The sequence below is a fragment of the Choloepus didactylus genome, chromosome 3 (genome assembly GCF_015220235.1).
Source record: "Choloepus didactylus isolate mChoDid1 chromosome 3, mChoDid1.pri, whole genome shotgun sequence".
In the NCBI taxonomy this organism is placed as follows: domain Eukaryota; kingdom Metazoa; phylum Chordata; class Mammalia; order Pilosa; family Megalonychidae; genus Choloepus; species Choloepus didactylus.
The window spans coordinates 194,517,327-194,537,272 of NC_051309.1; the positions used below are offsets into that span (position 1 = coordinate 194,517,327).

The following is a 19,946-nucleotide window of genomic DNA, read 5'->3' on the forward strand; positions in this document are numbered from 1 at the left end:
GTTCTTTCACTAGTCTGCCAGTTTTAATGTATTATGTCCCCCAAAACATCATTGTCTTTGATGCAATCTTGTGTGGGTTCATGTATTAGTGTTGATTAGGTTGTAATTCTTTGATTGAGTGTTTCCATGGAGATGAGATCCACTCAACTGCAAGTGATGACTCTGATTGGATAATTTCTCTGGAGGTGTGGCCTTGCCCATTCAGCTTGGGCCTTGATTAGTTTACTAGAGCACTATATAAGTTCAGACAGAAGGAGCAAGCTTGCTGCAGCCACGAGGGACACTTGGAAGAACACATAGAGAGCTGAGAGCAACTGAGAGTGACATTTTGAAGAGGAGTTACAGCTAAGAGAGAACAAAATGCCCCAAGAGCAACATTTTGGAGAATGCCATTTTGAAACATAACCTGGGAGCAAGTGGATGCCAGCCACGAGCCTTCCCAGCTAACAGCGGCTTTCTGGACACCATTGGCCATCCTCCAGTGAAGATACCCTGTTGTTGATGAACACTTTATGGCCCTAAGGCTGTAACAGTATAACCAAATAAAACCCCTTTATAAAAGCCAATCCATGTCTGGCATTTTGCATAACAACAACATTAGCAAACTGGAATAGATTTTGGTTCCAGAAGTGGGGTGCTGCTGAAATTGCACATATCAAAGATGTTGGAATGGCTTTTTAAATGGGTAAGGGGAAGATTCTGGAAGAATTGTGAGGAGCTTGATAGAAAAGGCCTAAACTTCTTTAAGGAGACTGTTTGTGGAAATATGGATTCTAAAGATACTTTTGACGAGGACTTGAGCAGAAATGATGAATGTATTGTTGCAAACTGGAAGAAAGGCAATCCTTGTTTTAAAGTGGCAGAGAATTTGGCAAAATTGAGTCCCAGTGTCAGATGGAAGGAGGAATTTGAGCGTAACAAGCTCGGATACTTGGCTGATGAGAGTTCAAAACTACAGGTTGTGGCTATAGCATGGCTTCTCCTTGCAGCGTATAGTAAAATATGAGCAGAGAGAGATAAACTTAGAACAGAACTCTTGGATTCAAAGAAACCAGAAACTGATGGTTGGAAAATTTCAGGCTTCCAAGGGGTGAGACCCTGGAAGTTACAGCCCCACATGAGGAGTTAATCAAACATGGAACCAGACAGCCATTTCAATACAAGCCAAGATTGGAGATGGAGTTATCCAGAAAGGATTTGTGGAAAGGTCTGACAGCTTTGACCCCTGTGTGCTTCATGCAAAGCCAACAGAATTTTTGTGAGATCTTTATAGACAGAGATGCTGCCAGTCAGGACTGGAGGAGACAGACAAAGAACAAATTGAAGGAAAAATTTCTTTAAAGATAGAGCCATGGAGGTTGAGGTCTGGAGTCAAGATGTCTCAGGCTGGGAGAGCAGAGTGGCCCACATGCATAGAAAGGATGAGTTTGCCCTGGAAGTCAAAGGTGGGCCTTCTGCTTGATATTCAGGAAGAATGCTGCCACCCCAGGCCGCAGAGAGGGTGGAGCACATTCTCCTGGGACTGGGAAGAGCCTGGCCACCACCCCACCATTCTGAAGAGGTTGAGCATGTACCCCAGAGATGGAAGAGAATCCAGGTGCTGCCCCAATGTTTGAGGAGGGTGGGGCTGAGAAGGTGGTCTCCCCAATGTGTGGATATATTGGGGAATTCAACCCAGTGTTAGAGAGAAACAGGCTGCTGTGAAGGCCCTTAGGAAGGATTAGACTCCCGCTCTCATAAGCCTCAAGGATAAAACATCATTCTGTAAATGATTCTCAGAATTTGAAATCTAATGGAGTTTGCCCTGTAGGTTTTAGGAACTGTTTGGGTCCTGTTAACCCTGTTTTCCTTTCAGTTTCTCCTTATGGCAATGGGAATGTTTATCCTATGATTGTCCCTCCTTTGTGTATTGGAAGCATATAACTTGTCCTAAGTTTCACAGATCCACAGCTAAAGGAGAATTATGCCTTAGGATCGACTGTGCCTGTAAGTGATTTTGATGGGATCTTGTACTTAACTATTGTCACTGAAATGATTTAAGTTTATGTGATATTGTGATGGGATGAATGTATTTTGTATATGGAAAGACCATGTCATTTTGAGGTCCAGAGGGTGGAATGTGCCAGTTTGAATGTATTGTGTCCCCCAAATGCCATTATCTTTGATGCAGTCTTGTGTGGGCAGACATATTAGTGTTGATTAGATTGTAATTCTTTGAACGTTTCCATGGAGATGCAATCCACCCAATTGTAAGTGATAACTCTGATTGGATAATTTCCGTGGAGGTGTGGCCCTGCCCATTCAGCATGGGCCTTGATTAGTTTACTAGAGCGCTATGTAAGCTCAGACAGAAGTGAGCTTGCTACAGCCACAAGAGACACTTGGAAGAACACACAGAGAGCTAAGAGAAACTGAGAGTGACATTTTGAAGAGGAGCTAAAGCTAAGAGAGAACAAAATGCCCCAAGAGCATCATTTTGGAGAACGCCATTTTGAAACATAAACTGGGAGCAAGTGGATGCCAGCCACGAGCCTTCCCAGCTAACAGAGGTTTTCCAGACACCTTCAGTGAAGGTACCTCCTTACCTTGGACACCTTGTGGCCTTACAACTGTAATTCTGTAACCAAATAAACCCACTTTATAAAAGCTGATCCATTTCTGGTGTTTTGCAGAAAGGCAGCATTAGCAAACTGGAACAACTAGTAATACTCCTTTTTAAATTTCCTGTAAGTAAGGTATGCTAGCAATGGATTTTCTAAGTTTTGGATTTGGGGATGTCTTAAGTTTTCTTTCCTTTTTCAAGGCTAATTTTGCTGAATACAGAATTGTTGACTGGCAGCTTTGTTGTTTTTTTCTTTCAATACTTTGAAAATGTCATCCATTTGACTCCTGCCCTCCATGATTTCTAATGAGAAATTCAGTGTTAATCTTATTAAATATCCCTTGTATGAGATGAAGTCCTTAAGAGAGAGATCAGGGTGGGGGTGGGGAGAGAGAGAGAGATAGAGAGACTGCTTAGAGCCAACACAGACCCAGATACTTGAAACAGACAGAAAGACTCTTTTGGAGATGGTAAGCTAAGAGATGAAGCCCAGAGTTTGCCCTGGAGAAGCTAAGTGAGAACCCACAGATGCTTAAAGAGAAAGCCACTGGAATCAGATGCTGAAAGCAACACAACCCAGGAACAAAGGATGAGCAGACACCAGCCACATGCCTTCCCAACTGACATAGGTGTTCCAGACACCATCGGCCTTTCTTCAGTGAATGTATCCTTTTGTTGATGCCTTGGTTTGGATACTTTATGGCCTTAAAACTGTAAACTTGCAACCTAATAAATCCCCTTTATAAAGCCAATCCATTTCTGTTATATTGCATTCTGGAAGCTTTAGCAAACCAAAACATGTATCATATATCATATCATATCATCATGTTATATCATATCATATCTATCATATCACATCGTAGCATATCATATCAAACACATTATATTATGCAACTTTTATCTATTTCTGTTCATTTTGGCTGAAGATGAATTCAAGAGGAGTTAATAACACATATGGATAGAAATTAAAATCACTATCTTTTCCTAGTCTGTCCATTGGTATTCTGCCTGTGGGGCTATAAAGACATCAATGTTAAATTAATAACTCTACACTCTATTTAGGAGTTCAGATAATTTTTTCCTAAATTTCAGTATTTAGCTGTGACTAATTTGAATAGTCATGACTGGTATTTTGCTCTTAGATGGAAATAGATATGCTCTAAAAGGAAAAAAATCAGGAAAATAAAACATAACTATCTTTATAAATGATTTTTAAGTGACTTTGCAGTATGAAGTTGTTTTACCTGTGGAAGAATATAAGACATATAAATATACAAAACTGTTAACTTCTATTATGGGAAATTAATGTGGAATGCAATTCTCTCAATATCTAGAGAGCAACCAGATATGTGGACCTCAGATCCTAGGAGGTGGCAGAGAGGGAGGGGAACTCTAGTACCTTTTGGGATACTCTACAGTTACTGACCACAGAGGTAAAATATATTTTTTAAAGATGCCCATGGTATATGTGGCATCATTAATAAACTCTTCATTTTAATAAAAATCTCACATTCTTCTAAGGAAGATGAAAAATACATTGATGCAACAAGTTCTTTGTTCACTAGAAATCTGAGAGTCTTTGGGTTCTAATGACCTGTCCTTTCCACTTCCCACTTCCAGGTGTGTTATCTACAGCAGGTACCACCCTCATAAATCTTTAGATTCCCCATTTATATAGACTCAGTAATCCCAATCTTATATTTCTATTGCTATCTCTTGAGTATGGGGGTATGGATACTTATTATTGTAATTATGAATGGCACACAAAGTACTCCTAAATATCTATATTGTTTATTTTATTTGGAATTTTTCTGAGATGTATTCCAACTGGGAAGGACATTAAAAGTCATCTATGACAACCTCATGTCCACTATATCATTCCTTTTACAAGGCCTGCAACTGCTAGCCATCTAGTCTTGTGACTGCATATGTTGAAGTACGTGATATTCCCCATGTTTATGGCATCACATAATGCATTGGTATTGTGAAATATTAAAAATCACAAGAATTATTAAAATGTTTTGTCCTCCAAATACTAACAAAGGTGTTCCAGTATCACTTCCTAGAAAGACAGTCTTTAAATTTAATCCATATCCTCCCCTGATAATTACACAAATCTAGAAGATTTCATCTCCCCTCCAAAAACCATCAGGAATGCTGATATGCCCTGGGAAATTACCATGCTGCCTTCCCTTAATCACAACTATGTATAAATTACTTTTTTTCTGTCAAACTAGATTTCTTCCTCTCTGATATTATGGTGGTAGTTAAGATTTACTCCTCTACACCCAGACAAAATTAACCTTTTCCAATTTCGCAGGGTAAATGGAAGGAAACTTATGTTTATCCATTGCTTAATCTATGCCAGACATTGTACTAGGTGGTTTACTCACTGTATTATCTGTCAGAGGGGTTATTGGAATGGAGACTTCTTTAACAAAATATTCTAAACATTATGATTCCCTTTGTATTATTTCTCATTATATAAGCTATTTTAAACCAAATTATATTGTTACATTTTGCTGAGCATGTGGTTCACCAAATAACTCAAAGCATTTTTCCCCCATAAATTATTAAAGGGATCACTTGTTGTTCTTTTATGGTCTAATCATTATTTTTAATTGAAATACTGGAATTCATATTTAGGCTATAACAATTTTTATTTTGTTTTGACCATTTTTAACTTCTGAGAGATTTAAAAATCTCAATTAATTTTTTTATCAGATTACCCATGGCTTTTAACCTTTAATCATATTCAATTTTGATTAGCATGACATTTTTTTAAGTTCAAGTTGCTGATTAAAATGCTACCTAGTACAGGATCAAAGCACATACTACTGAAAAAATCTATCTGTGCTAATTTGGTTATTACTACTTATATACTTTATTTTGTCATCTACCAATACTCCTAGTTTCCATTCACCTAGGACACTTTTATTTTCCCTAAAATTCTTTGCCATAAAAGGACCTGTCAAATGTCTTTATAAAATCAAGATGCTTCATGTGTATGACCGTAATTAACAAAATCATCATTTGTGTGTTTTTACATTCTCCACAATACCTTGATATTAGTCTTTTTCATCTTCCAAACAACTTAATTAGGTAGAACTACTATTATACCCATTTTTCAGATGAGGAAAAAATTTTCAGAAAAGATATTTAATATTTGCAAAGATATGGATCTATCACACTGTGGAGCCAGAGATCAAACCTACTTCTGTCTATAGATCTCCACTCTTTGGCTTTATCCTATAATTTTTCTATGACTTTCACTGGAATCAACAGCAAATTTTCTGATATATAGTTTCCAAAATACACTTTTATCCACCTTAAAATCATTTAAGGTGATTAAAAACCTTAAAAAACATTTGCCTATTGTACACTATTTTTCCTTAATTTCATAAAGTTTATTAACGATGAAAGATTAATCCTTCCTATAGAAGCCCTTGGCAGTCTGGGATGTGATACACCTGGTCACAGCAACTTAAACATATTTAAAGTGGCTAAGTTATTTTACTCTCTCATGGCACACCCAAAATATCTAGGTCATATCAATGATCTCTTAATACCATAAATATTAATGTAGGAAATTCTTACTGGAGAAGAAAATGAATATAAAAAAGAACTTGAGAAATTGAGATTACTGCCTTATCTGTGAACATAAAAATATTACCTCCACACCTACCCAGTACTTTTTTTCCTTTTCTTTTTGTTTCTTCTTACATATTTGAGAATATATTTTCTAGATTCTTAGTGTTTTTTCATCAATTGCAGCACATTTGGGAATTTAGTCTGCTTATACAATTTCATATATGTATGCAACTTTTTAACGATCATCTGTATGCAATCCAATCTTGTTAAAAATAGATTTATCCTGGCAGATAAAATAAACTTTTTTAGATAAACAATTTTTGGGTCTTATCTATTTGATGTTTCGAATGAAGAAAATAGAAAGGCACACCTTCCGGGCAGAAAAATGGCAAAAGTTACTGCTTCTTCTGAGCTGATGCTGCCCCTCCTAGGGTGACTGGGTTGGAGAACATTGGCTAGATGCCAGCTCCACATCCATTCTTTGGCTGGTCATCATTCCGCATATCCCAAGGCCTTCCAAGATTCCCATTTACCCAGACAGTTGAACTTATGTGCTCACATGGTACTTCATGCATACCATATTACAGAGATTATCATAACAATTACCCAAATTGTAACTGTAACGCCAGTGACTGCTCCTTTCTTGACTATTATTGTACCCTTGTTTAAATGAGACTGCTTGGAACATACATTGCTATCTACCCTATTAATCAACATTTAGGAAAAGGCAGAATTAGAATTTATATCTCAAGAAACAATCTTGGATTACTCATTACCTCCAAATCACCAAATCTACATGCTAATCCAAGTTAAATTACATTCATTGCTACTTCAACATCTGTAGAAATATATTGTTTGTCCTATATTAACATTTATTAGATTTAGACTTTTGGTAAATGCCTGGAGACAAGTGTTTCAACTTTATTATATTGTTCAGAAATTCCATAATCAAAGTTAGAAAAGAAAGCTGATTTTTTTTTCTTAACTGAAGGTATCTATGATTTTGCTTCCATTAAAAAATACTTTTTTATTTTAACTGAAGCAACTGATTGCCACTTAATCCCAGTCCTTTGTTCAAAAACCCCACTTAAAACATGCTACCCCTTGTTCTTTTTGACTCTGAGATTCTTTTGAATAAGTTATTTCTTCCCATTGTCTACTGCAATCATGAGACTCATATATTAAAAAAAATACATTTTCACTTCATTACATTTGAATGCAACATATTTCTTATTGAAGTTAATGAGTGCAAGTGTGTATGTGCATATGTATTCATATATAAATTCACAAATACTAGTCTTGGCACCTATTCCTATTATTTCCTTCTAAAAATTCTTGCATAACACCAGAATCACTTCTATTTCATTTAATATATCTGACTTCTTCTATTACATCCAATTTCAAAAATTTATTTGCTTATATTTCTTCCTCATTAACAATTTCTCTTAAGATAATGGTTTACAGCTTGATGATTCTTCCACCCACTCTGTTATTTTTCTGTCTTTCTTTTCAAGAGTAAGCTTTGCTAATATTAAAAGTCTTTGTCCAAATTGCTCTACCTCCAGAAATACTCAATTCCTCTAGCCTATTCATTTTTCCATTGTTTCTACCTTAAACTAAAATAAGAGATTAAAGCACTTACTATGACTAAAATCCTAGCATTTTGTTACACAGAATCATAAAAATCACTACAGATACACTTCAGATCAGCGGAAACAGTTAAAAGCTTGCAGTTCAATCAAAGTTGGTTGTCTCTCTCAGGCTGCAGGTATACTTTCCCCCTAAAAGAGCATTCCTCTTGTCATACTATTTCTACAAATCAAAACTCCATATTCCTCAATAGAGAGGAACTACATATTAAAAATCATGGAGATAATTCAATTAATAGAATAATGAGTGAATGAATGAATACATATTAGTCAGCAAAATGATTCTACTTACTTGTCTGTATTTGTGATGCATCTTTATTAGTTAATAGACTTGGAATTCTGATTCCTATTCCAATTTTTTCAATTCACTCTTTATTAGAAAATCTTTGTAATTCCTCATGAATTCAAACACAAAGTTTCTATTTTGTTCTTATTTCCTTTAAGAATTTTTTTTCTCTCACCCTATTTTTTTCATTGGTATTGTCACTCTCTCCTTGGCATTTTTTTTTTTCTTTCTAGTTTCATTCTCCTTTACTCATTCTTGACACCATTTATCCTTTTAGCTGTTTAAAACCTCAGCACATAGAGAGATGTTCCTGGAGCCCTTTAACCTTATCCTTTAGCAAAGAGGCTTGCTTGCATTTGTAGCATACATAATTGGTAACAACCTGAGGCAAACGACAAACTTAGCCTACACCCTGCAGGTCCCTGAAATCATTTCCTTGGAGTCCATAGTTCCAGTTAAATTCAAGCTCTTTGTTGCTCTATCTCAAATCTTTGTGCTTTGCCAAGTTACACTGATAGCTGGTTGTGCTTGTTGGTTGGGGGCTCGCTCTCAGGGATATTGCTTACTTTAGGATTGGCTCACTACCATAATTTCCTGATGTATATCTCTGATAATTGTGTCCGTCTGTTAGTTATCAACAATTAGTGTTCAATAGATGTCAAGCCTAGACCCTTTCATGAAAGGCTATAGTGTCTAATCCATATTCTTGAGAGCATTGTTGCAAAGTGTCCACTTTTCCAATTCTCATCTCTTTTGCCATGCATATTTGTACAATGCTTAGAGGTGATTTTTGCCTGGTGTTCTGTACTTTGTTACCATGTAATTTAGCACATTGAAACATACACGCTTGTCAAAATAATAAGAAATTTAAACAAGTTTGCTATTTCTTTGAGGAAAGAAAAATTGGAAAGAAGCAATGCTTCCTCCCATACTAATAATAACTCATAAATTAACACTGCCTATGTGTAACCACATACAGGTACTTTGATAATATAGTACTTAATAAAAGATTTCCAAAGCACTATTAGTGGTAGTCAGACAATATGGGTAAAGCTCAAATTTAAACAAGAAAACATGCATCACAGAAGGTAGTTTGGAAATAATCCTAAGAAGAGGTAAATAAAATTAAAAGGTTTGATATGAAAATTTAGCTTGCTAATGATACTTCTATTCCTTTTGCTTTGTACTGATTCACTTTACAGACACACACACATGCAAACACACACACCATGACTGATTTTTTTTTTTGTACTGATTATGTTCAGAAGAAAGCTGACTAAAATTTTATGATTATGGGATATTTAAAATTTGATAACTATTTTTTTCTTTAGATGACAAAATAGTAATATTATTTTAAAAGTCACATTCTTTTATTCTGTAAAATCTGAAAGAGTAAAACAAAGTATAGCAACTTTCAAGGAAAAATGTCAGCATAACCTCTCTGTCTTCATAATTCTGTGCCACATACCACGGGGTCAAAGCACATTCTGAAAAGATAAAACCACACCTTTAAAGTTTTCCATATCAAATTCATGAGAAGGAAAATCATTCCTCTCCCATAAAATTTCAGCTTAGTTATTCACTGTATAGAACCTTCAAAGACCAACCTGGAAGAGAAATTTTGGTGAATAATTTATAAGACAAAAATAAAGCCAAGGGTGCAAGTCTCTCTCTATATATATCTAAGTGCACATAAATCCCAAACCACATATCTAAGTGTGTAGGAAAGCAAACAAAAGAAACCAATATTTATATTTACATGAAAATAAAATGAAAATTGTCTTTAAGAAAATAGTAGGTCATAAAATACCAAAGGACTATATTAAGAAGAAGCACAGCTGGTTTAAAAGTTTTGAGTTGTATAATGTATTAATACATTTAAAAGTTTTAAAAGATATATGTGTATTTATAATAATTTTCCAGAGAGGTATCAAAAGTCTGAAAAATAACTAAAAATATCTCTGAAACATCTAATTCTTAGTATATTCATGTCTTCCACCTAGGGTTGAAATAGAAAAAAAATTACCAAGAGAATCAAGAAACACTTTCCTCTTTAAAATAGCAAACAAAAGCACTTCCATTGTTAATTTTTCTACTGCAACTTTCTTGTGCCTTCTATGGTCAATACAGCTCATTCTCTCATCCACTTTCAATCCCAATCCATACTTTGCATTTTTATTTAAATTTTGATTTTCATTATGCATCTAGGCACAAGGAGTCAATATTAAGAGCAGCATCAATAGCATTTGTTATGGAGGTGTGTCCTCCTAACCCTGTGATGGCAAAATGCACGTTTGTTCCATACTCATTTACACAAATGAAATGGAAGAAAAGACATATTGAATTACGTTTCAAATGGAAGATATTTATAATAAAATATCAGCCAACATAAGGAAGATATAGCCTACTGTGGGAGATTACAGCCTTTGACTCAAACACAAAAGTATGTACATCTTGGTTCTGCCATTTATAAGTGGTATAACTTTGAGAAAACTATGTGACTTCTTTGAATCAGTGTTCTTAATTATTATAGGTATACAAAAGATGTCTCTGTCTCCCTTAAAATGTGCTTTTTAGGCCTAAATCATATTTTGAAAAGCACCCGACATAGTGCCTTGTACATAGCAGGCTTTCTACTACTGTTACTACTAATGCCATCACAACTAATACCACTTCTTATACTTCTTCTATCACTGTTACTGGTACTAATGAGAGCATAATTTTAATACCTACTTACTCATTATCTGAGGTTTTCTAGAACATACTTATTCAATGTTAGCCAAGTAGCCCCATAACAATCTGTTCAAACTCATTAAATACTATCCAGCTCGAATGCACATTATCTTAAAGGTTTCCCTTTTCTCACTATCTAAGATCTTGGTATCGTTAGTGACCTTGGCATCATTTGTCTCCCTAAAGCATTCGGGGGTGTTCTTTGCTTGTGCATAATCGAGTCATACATTTTACGGAAAAGACAGCACAGGAACTCTTGGAGGTTAAGAATTTCGGGTTCCAATTCTTGAGTGAGCTATGTAAACCTTAAACAAATTAGTTAAGTTTTCTGAAGCTAAATTCATAAACTGTAAACAACATGATCTCTTCCAGACATTCAGTAGAGTTTTGAAATTCAATAATATTATTTTGCTCAGACCCAACAGTATTTATTCATTTTTCTATTAGTCTTATATTCTTTATTAGAAAGTAAGTATCTTAAAGGTAGAAATCATATCTGTATACATTTCAGTCCTCCTCCTCTTTATCCATGCCTTTTATAGTGTCAGTGGAAACTAACATAAGTGATAATAATTTAATTATTTCTACAATCAAAGATAAATAATTAATACCTGTTATTTTCCTGAGATTCACACGTGGCTAGGCAGTGGATGGAGGCCTAGTCATTGACTGTATAAACAGAGAAATACAGATGGGTACAGTCCAAGAAACAAGAAAAAAGACTCAGAACAAAAATCTTAATGAACCAGGGCACTCAAAGCTAAATCTTACTGTTTTAATTTCCACCTGCTAAAACAGATACCATAGGATGGGTTGGCTTAAACAAAGGGGATTTATTCACTCATGATTTTGAGGTTGGAGGAAGTCCAAAATCAAGCCATCAGCAAGGCAATGCTTTCTCCCCAGTAATGGTGGTTCTCTGGAGCTGGCTGTCAATAATTCTTCATTCTTGGCTTTTCTGTCACGTGGCAATGCACATGACATCCTCTCCTTTCTCTTCCAGGTGCCATTGACTTCCAGCTTCTTGCTCCTCCTCTGGCTTTCTCTCTGTGACCTTCTTTATCATGCAGTTGGTCACCCCTTAACTAAAAATAATGCCAGCAATAGGTTCTATTTGCAATGGGTTCACACCCCCAGGAATGGGCTAAGATTAAGAACATCTTTTTCTGGGGTACATAATTCAATCTGCCACACTTACTGTGCCGGTTTGAACATATTATGTCCCCCAAAGCTCCATTATCTTCGATTTAGTCTTGTGTGGGCAGATGTATCAGTGTCAATTAGATTCTAATTCTTTGAGTGTTTCTATGGAGATGCGCCCCACCCAACTGTGGGTGATGACTCTGATTGGATAATTTCCATGGAGGTGTTAACCCACCCATTTAGGGTGGGTCTAAATTAAATCACTGGAGCCATATAAATGAGCTGACAAACAGAAGGAACTCAGTGCAGCTGAGAGTGACATTTTGAAGAGGAGCTACACCCAAGAGGGACACTTTGAAGAATGTACAGGAGCTGAGAGAGTAGCTGCAGATGAAAGACAGTTTGAGGATGACTGTTGAAAGCAGACTCTTGCTCTGGAGAAATTAAGAGAAGACAAACACCCCAAGAGCAACTAACAGTGACATTTTTGAGGAACTGCAGCCTAGAGAGGAACATCCTGGGAGAAAGCCATTTTGAAACCAGAACACTGGAGCAGATGCCAGCTATGTGCCTTCCCAGCCATCAGAGGTTTTCTGGACTCCATTGGCCATCCTCCAGTGAAGGTACCCAATTGCTGATGTGTTACCTTGGACACTTTATGGCCTTAAGACTGTAACTGTGTAACCAAATAAACCCACTTTTATAAAAGCCAATCCATCTCTGGTGTTTTGCATTCCAGCAGCATTAGCAAACTAGAACACTTACTAGATTAAGTATTTTCCACTGGATCATTGTTAAACATCAGATTGTTTTTAGTGGTATGTTAATTTCTAAAATAGAATGAACTAAGGCAAGAAAGGTACAATTTAAATGCTAACACATGTTTGGGGAGTGCAATCTCATCTCGAGGGGTAACAGAAAATGGAAAGACACACAGGGAAGGGGAGCGGATACAAGCTGATGCCCTACTGAGCTTCAGAGAAAGATTCAGTAGTTGCAGAGACAGACCTTAAAGGTTATATTTTGTTTTGTTCTGTTTCATCTTCCCCAACTTAGAATGGGAAAATATCACTTGTTTGGAAATAAAAATTACAATGTTACTACTACTTAGAAATAGTGCATCTGTGCTTTTAATATTTGTGTTTATTATAGGGAAGAAAATGTATGCGTCTGTAATTATTGATTGAATAGCTTTAGCATGAAGAAACCAATCACAGAGATTTGTTTAGTTGTTACAATTTTTAAAATAATTTCTTGAAACTGGCTTATTCCAACGAGTATACAGTAGATTCTCCATAGAGCTCTACCTGAATTTAGGCTCAATAATCATTCCTCATAGACATTCTTTTTGTCTCTATTACCCTATAATGAGTGAGCAGGCCAAAATTATGGATAATGACTCCTTAAAAATATTATGGTCATTCCCAACATTTCTTTCTCAAAATCAATATAGCTACTGGAATGTTTATAAACAGCCTTTGTTCATTCACTTATTGAACAGATATTTACAGAGCACATACTGTATGCTAAAACCATATCAGGCATCCCACCCAAAATAAAGAAGTGAATAAGGCAGACAAGTCCCTAAGGTCATGAAGCAGCGCAACAGCAAGATTAGTAAACTAACATAAGACAATATTGCCTTGGCTTTAGTATTGTGAAGAAAATAAAACAAGTTGATGCAATGGAGAGTAATGGTGGTGGTGGTGGGGATTTGGTGCTATAATAGAGAGGGTGTTTAAGAACGAAATACTTCTTTTAGGAAGTGACATTTGAGATGCCTGTTGAAAGATGGGAAACCGTACCCATGCCTGAGTAAGAGCAATCCAGTCAGAGGGCACAAAGGGCAAAGTCTCTGAGGATGGAATGAGTAACCACAGAAAGAATTGCAAAGAAAATCACTCGAGTAAACTTAGAGTCAAGGAATGAGATGAAGCTGGAGAAGCACCTGCTCATATAGAGACTTAGGCAGTGTACTGGTAACAGCTACTACAGGCTCCTAAAGCCTCCCACCAACCCACAAGAGCCGATTTGTACATCCCTTTTCAACTCTGTGTTCAGTGAATTCGCATTGGTTACTTGGATTTGGCCATGATGGGCAGACTCACACCACAAAATGTGCAAAAGCTACAAATCACTAACATTTCACATCATACACGCACAACACACACACAGTTGGTTTAATTGTGCACTGCTGGACAGACAAATGAAGAAACAGAACATCACTCTCTATGCCTCCAGTAACACTATAGATGAATTATTTGTCTAAAGTAAAGGCCTACCTGTCCACATCAGGCAGAACATTTTGGTATCAGGGAATCAGTGCTTTTCTCAGCCACCCTGCTTGAGAACCATGAAGACAATAGGTACTGAAATTCTTTGTGTATTTATTTCTGGGATTCCATAGTTAGAAGGCTAAGCCCCAACCAAATCAGTGCTTGGGGAAGTAGTGCTAGAGAATGAGCCTCCCCAGTTGAAGGGACAGTAGTCATATGTCTATTATGTAGACAGAGAGGAGACTCCCTGATGAAATGTACAAGTAAGCCAGTGATGATTGGTGTAGGCAGAAGAAAACATATCTGCTTTCTCTTTAGAAAGATATATGAGTAGGTCATCCAGAGATATAAAAGGAAAAAGAAATCCCTAACTAGATATTTTATCATTATTCCATTCAAATTTGTCATGTCTGAAAAACCACCAAGAATATATTTATCTCAATTGGTATATTTATTTTTAACAGGTTACATAGTACATTGACTTGAACATTGATTTTAGAGCAACACAAAGTCAAGTTCCAATAAAATCCCTGCTCTTCACTAGCTGAGTATACCTTAAATTTTTTTAAAACTCTCCTTACCTCAGTTTTGTCATCTGAAATAGATACAAGTACCTACTTCACAAGGTTTACCGAGAACCCAAGGCAATTGCATATATTAGAACATTAAGCACATTATCTTGCACAAAGTAGGACATGAGGGTATAGTTTAGACCCCAGAAGTTGACAAACTTTGTTTGGAATTCTGTCCATGCCAGCAGTTTAACTTCAGCAGGTTTCAAAACTTCTGAGAACTTCAGTTTTGTCTAATGTTAAATTGGTATAATAATACCTTGCATGTTTGTTGTGAAGATTAGAAAAATGTAACCACATGTTTAGTACTGTGCTGTGTACAGAGTGGGTAAGCAATAAATAGTGGACTTGATTCTCATTAGGGCCATCATTCAAAATTAATGTGCGAATGAATTTTTGAGCAAAATCAAATATCAAACAATACCAGATCAATGTTAAACCCACCAGCCAAACAAAAAGAGCTGACAATAGCTTTAGACACTGGAATTTGTTTGGGGGCATTTTCTTTTTCACTTGTTTTCCAAAGCAATAAAATTTAGTTTTAGGAACTCGAGTCCCAAGGAAGGAATGGCATACATATAGAAGAGGGTTTTGGCCAAGGGCACAGCCCACTGATTCAAACTTGGTACAAACTTCCAGTCCATTCTGGTTCCCAGTCAATTTTTTTTTTATTGTGATGCTTAAAACTTTTCATGGTCTGAGAATGGACTGCTTGAAGCATTATAACTCCTGAAAATACATAGAATGGAAAATTTGATGGATTCTCCTTTTGGCTCTTTAATGAATTTCTAAAATCCCCTTTTGGGGAACCATTTATCTAGAAAATAAACTCCTTTTAAAGGTTTGCTGGAGTGTGTTTTAGCAGCATTCAGAAAACATGTTTGGCTCAACTAATGAAGTCTATTTTTAAAAGGTGATGAACAAGAAGGGTTGTTCTACATTTCCTTTACCAAATAAAGTGTTCAATTTTTCCTTTATTTGTTCCTGTTTATTTGTGTTCTTTGTATATACTAGAAAATTGTCAAGTTTCTGATCATAGGGGCTCATTTATGACCCAAAAGCTATAGTTACTGCACATCAGGAAATGTGTCTGCTCTGAATTTATTGTTAGCACATTAGACAGACATGTAATTCATATGCTTCCAAGTATGAACTGAAGAGAATTCTCGGTTCAGAGTATGCATCGCTCTTTTATTTTGTTGGTCTACTTTTTTAGGCCTAGAAACATAAGCCTTTTCTCTTCTTAGTCCAGGTGCTTTAGCAGATTTGCACTCTCTTCTGTTATCAGTTTAAAAAATTGTTTTATTACATAAAAAAACAGTGATAATGCAATGACCTCCTTTCTTTAGATAGAACATGGCTGGACACCTAGTGCTTTAATATCACCTTTATATACCTGACAGATGTACTTATTAATGAGCCTCTAGCTGTACACTGGTCTAATAAAGACCCCAATACAGCTGCTAGTGAAGGTCACAGCTCTTTTCAGCACAGGCAAGAAATCTGATCCCACTGTGCAAACAGCTCTTCTCATGTATAAACAGTAAAGATTGTGTACTCCTTGCCTTTTACAGCATTAAATCTTCTCATGCAAGTTTTATATGAGTGAAAGAGTCCTAAGCCAAAGTAAATAAAGTGGTTTCCCACGCATTTCTAATACGCCCTTCTGGCATTTGCTGCCCACCCACCCATCAAGGATATCCTTGATAGATTTTCACTAGATGTTTCTCCCCTAGTTGGTCCCCATGATCTGGGCCCATGACATCTTCTCATTCCTCTGCCCTATCAACACCCCCCTAAACTACTTCTGCTGAGTTTCTATGAGTTGGTGAAAATTTAATAGGTTACCTTACCACGGGATCTTTGGTTTTTTACCAGCAGGATTCAATAACTGTATCAAAAAGGAAAAGGAACCAGATGCCCCATTTCTGAGTTAACTGCAGTATATGGTCATAATACTTATCATACTGAATTGCAGCCAAGGGTTTATTTTCTTTATTTCACAGTGGCTAAGCCCCTGAGGTAGGTTATGATGTTCTTTTGACTTTGTTTCCCGGATGCTCAGAACACTGCCTGACACATACAAAATGTTTCTAAAATTGATGAATAAATGAATGTATAGTAAGTAATACTCAGATATCAAAAGCCAACTGGATGAAATTATATATTTGGTCAACAGAGCTTTCACAGAACAACTTGTCTTTCAATAGGCAGCCAGCAAAAAGAGGTTAGCCTGAGCTTAAAAACATCTGAAAAAAAAAAGAGAGTAAATATTTGGCATTTTGGGAACAGAGAGAGTAAAGGTACTTAACGTAAAAAAATGTTCTACAGGTAAATTTGAAACATACAAATGTCATTTCCCTAAGTGAGAACAAAAAAGGAAACCTACAAAACTGGGACAAACCTTTTCTTCTCCCCAAATCACAGGGAGGGAGGCACAGCAAAGAGAGGAGGCGTTTGTCTCAAACCTGTTCTGAACTGACATACCAAAAATAGCAGCACTCTAGGAGTTTTCTCAGAATGATATATGCAATCTATGATGAATGAATCTGTGCAATTATTGTCTTACTTAAAAATCAATTAGTTTTTTCACCACTTTACAAGTAATTTATGAAATATTTTAAAATCAATGGATTTCCAAACAATGTGCAGGTATTAAAAGAATAAAAACCAAGCAAATACATTATTTTTCACATGGTTATGATAAATACATTACAATTTCTGGTTTAAAAATTTGTAACTTCTTGTTAAAGAATGGCTTTTGAGGCTGAGGAGGTGCCTGGGGGGCGGGGGAGGTTCGGGAGCGGGCGGTGACGGCGGCGGTGGCAGCGCGGTGGAGGCAGCGGCTGGGCCCTGGCCCCGTCCGTTTCTGCGCGCCCCGTGGATGCGAATCGGCTGTGGTGGCGGCGGCGGAGTCGGTGCGCTGATGCCGGGCCGGTGGGAGCGCGGAGGATGAGGCCGGGCCAACGAGCACGAGCACACGTATCGAGATAAAGAGGAAGTTGTTTTGTGGATGAATACTGTTGGGCCCTACCATAATCGCCAAGTACATAAGTACTTTTCACTTCCATTCTGTGTGGGGTCAAAAAAAAGTATTAGTCATTACCATGAAACTTTGGGAGAAGCACTTCAAGGAGTTGAATTGGAATTCAGTGTTCTGGATATTAAATTCAAAGATGATGTGATGCCAGCCACTTACTGTGAAATTGACTTAGATAAAGAAAAGAGAGATGCATTTGTGTATGCTATCAAAAATCATTACTGGTACCAGATGTACATAGATGACTTACCGATATGGGGTATTGTTGGTGAAGCAGATGAAAATGGAGAAGATTACTGTCTTCAGACCTACAAAAAACTTGAAACAGGTTTCAATGGAAATAGGATTGTTGATGTTAATCTAACTAGTGAAGGAAAGGTGAAACTGGTTCCAAATACCAAAATCCAGATGTCATATTCAGTAAAATGGAAAAAGTCAGATGTCAAATTTGAAGATAGATTTGACAAATATCTTGACCCATCTTTTTTTCAACACAGGATTCATCGGTTTTCAATTTTCAACTCCTTCATGATGGCTATCTTCCTGGTGGGCTTAGTTTCAATGATTTTAATGAGAACTTTAAGAAAAGATTATGTCTGGTACAGTAAAGAAGAAGAAATGGATGACATGGATAGAGACCTAGGAGATGAGTATGGATGGAAGCAGGTGCATGGAGATGTATTTAGACTATCAAGTCATCCACTGATATTTTCCTCTCTCATTGGTTCTGGATGTCAGATATTTGCAATGTCTCTCATTGTTATTATTGTTGCAATGACAGAAGATTTATATACAGAGAGGGGATCAGTGCTCAGTACAGCCATATTTGTTTATGCTGCTACTTCTCCAGTAAATGGTTATTTTGGAGGAAGTCTATATGCTAGACAAGGAGGAAGGAGATGGATAAAGCAGATGTTTATTGGGGCACTCCTTATCCAAGCCATGGTATGTGGCACTGCCTTCTTCATCAATTTTATAGCCATTTATTACCATGTTTCGAGAGCTATTCCTTTTGGAGCAATGGTGGCCGTTTGTTGCATCCATTTTTTTGTTATTCTTCCTCTGAATCTTGTTGGTACAATACTTGGCCGAAATCTGTCGGGTCAGCCCAACTTTCCTTGTCGCGTCAATGCTGTGCCTCGTCCTATACCGGAGAAAAAATGGTTCATGGAGCCTGCAGTCATTGTTTGCCTGGGAGGAATTTTACCTTTTGGCTCAATCTTTATTGAAATGTATTTCATCTTCACATCTTTCTGGGCATATAAGATCTATTATGTCTATGGCTTCATGATGCTGGTGCTGGTCATCCTGTGCATTGTGACCATCTGTGTGACCATCGTGTGCATGTACTTCCTACTAAATGCAGAGGATTATAGGTGGCAATGGACAAGTTTTCTCTCTGCTGCATCAACTGCAATCTATGTTTACATGTATTCCTTTTACTACTATTTTTTCAAAACAGGGATGTATGGCTTAATTCAAACATCATTTTACTTTGGATATATGGCAGTATTTAGCACAGCCTTGGGGATAATGTGTGGAGCGATTGGTTACATGGGAACAACTGCCTTTGTCCGAAAAATCTATACTAATGTGAAAATTGACTAGAGATCCAAGAAAACCTAGAACTCTGGATCAATTTCTCTTTCATGGGGGTGGAACTTGCACAGCAAAAAAAGCACAAGAAGAAATTTGGGCTTTAACACTGGGTATTTTGTGTGTCTCTGTTTCCTGGATGGCTTAAAGTAACATCTATTTCCATTGATCCTAGGTTCTTACTGACTGCTTTCTCCAACTGTTCACAGCAAATACTTGGATATTATGCAGTGGGCGTTACTACAGTACATGGCTAATCTTCCCAAAAACTAGCTCATAAAGATGAAATAGACCATTTAAAGCATTTGTTCCAATAAAATAAATAGAGGGAAAGTTGGATGCTAAAATTACATGAATAGAAATCTTCCTGGCATTTAGGGTTTCTATGTTATTGAAAAATGATGTTCCAGAAAGATTACTTTTTCTCTTATTTTTACCGCCATTGCCATTACCGCTAT

General features: G+C 36.7%; 1 protein-coding gene across 1 annotated transcript; it reads left to right on the top strand.

Moving 5' to 3' along the window:
• The first annotated feature begins 17,850 nt into the window (after positions 1-17,850).
• Positions 17,851-19,572, top strand: LOC119528927 (transmembrane 9 superfamily member 3-like). The gene has a single exon (XM_037829111.1). It carries the CDS (start codon positions 17,866-17,868, stop codon positions 19,498-19,500), a length of 1,635 nt encoding a protein of 544 aa, XP_037685039.1. The 5' UTR covers positions 17,851-17,865; the 3' UTR covers positions 19,501-19,572.
• The last annotated feature ends 374 nt before the right edge of the window (positions 19,573-19,946 follow it).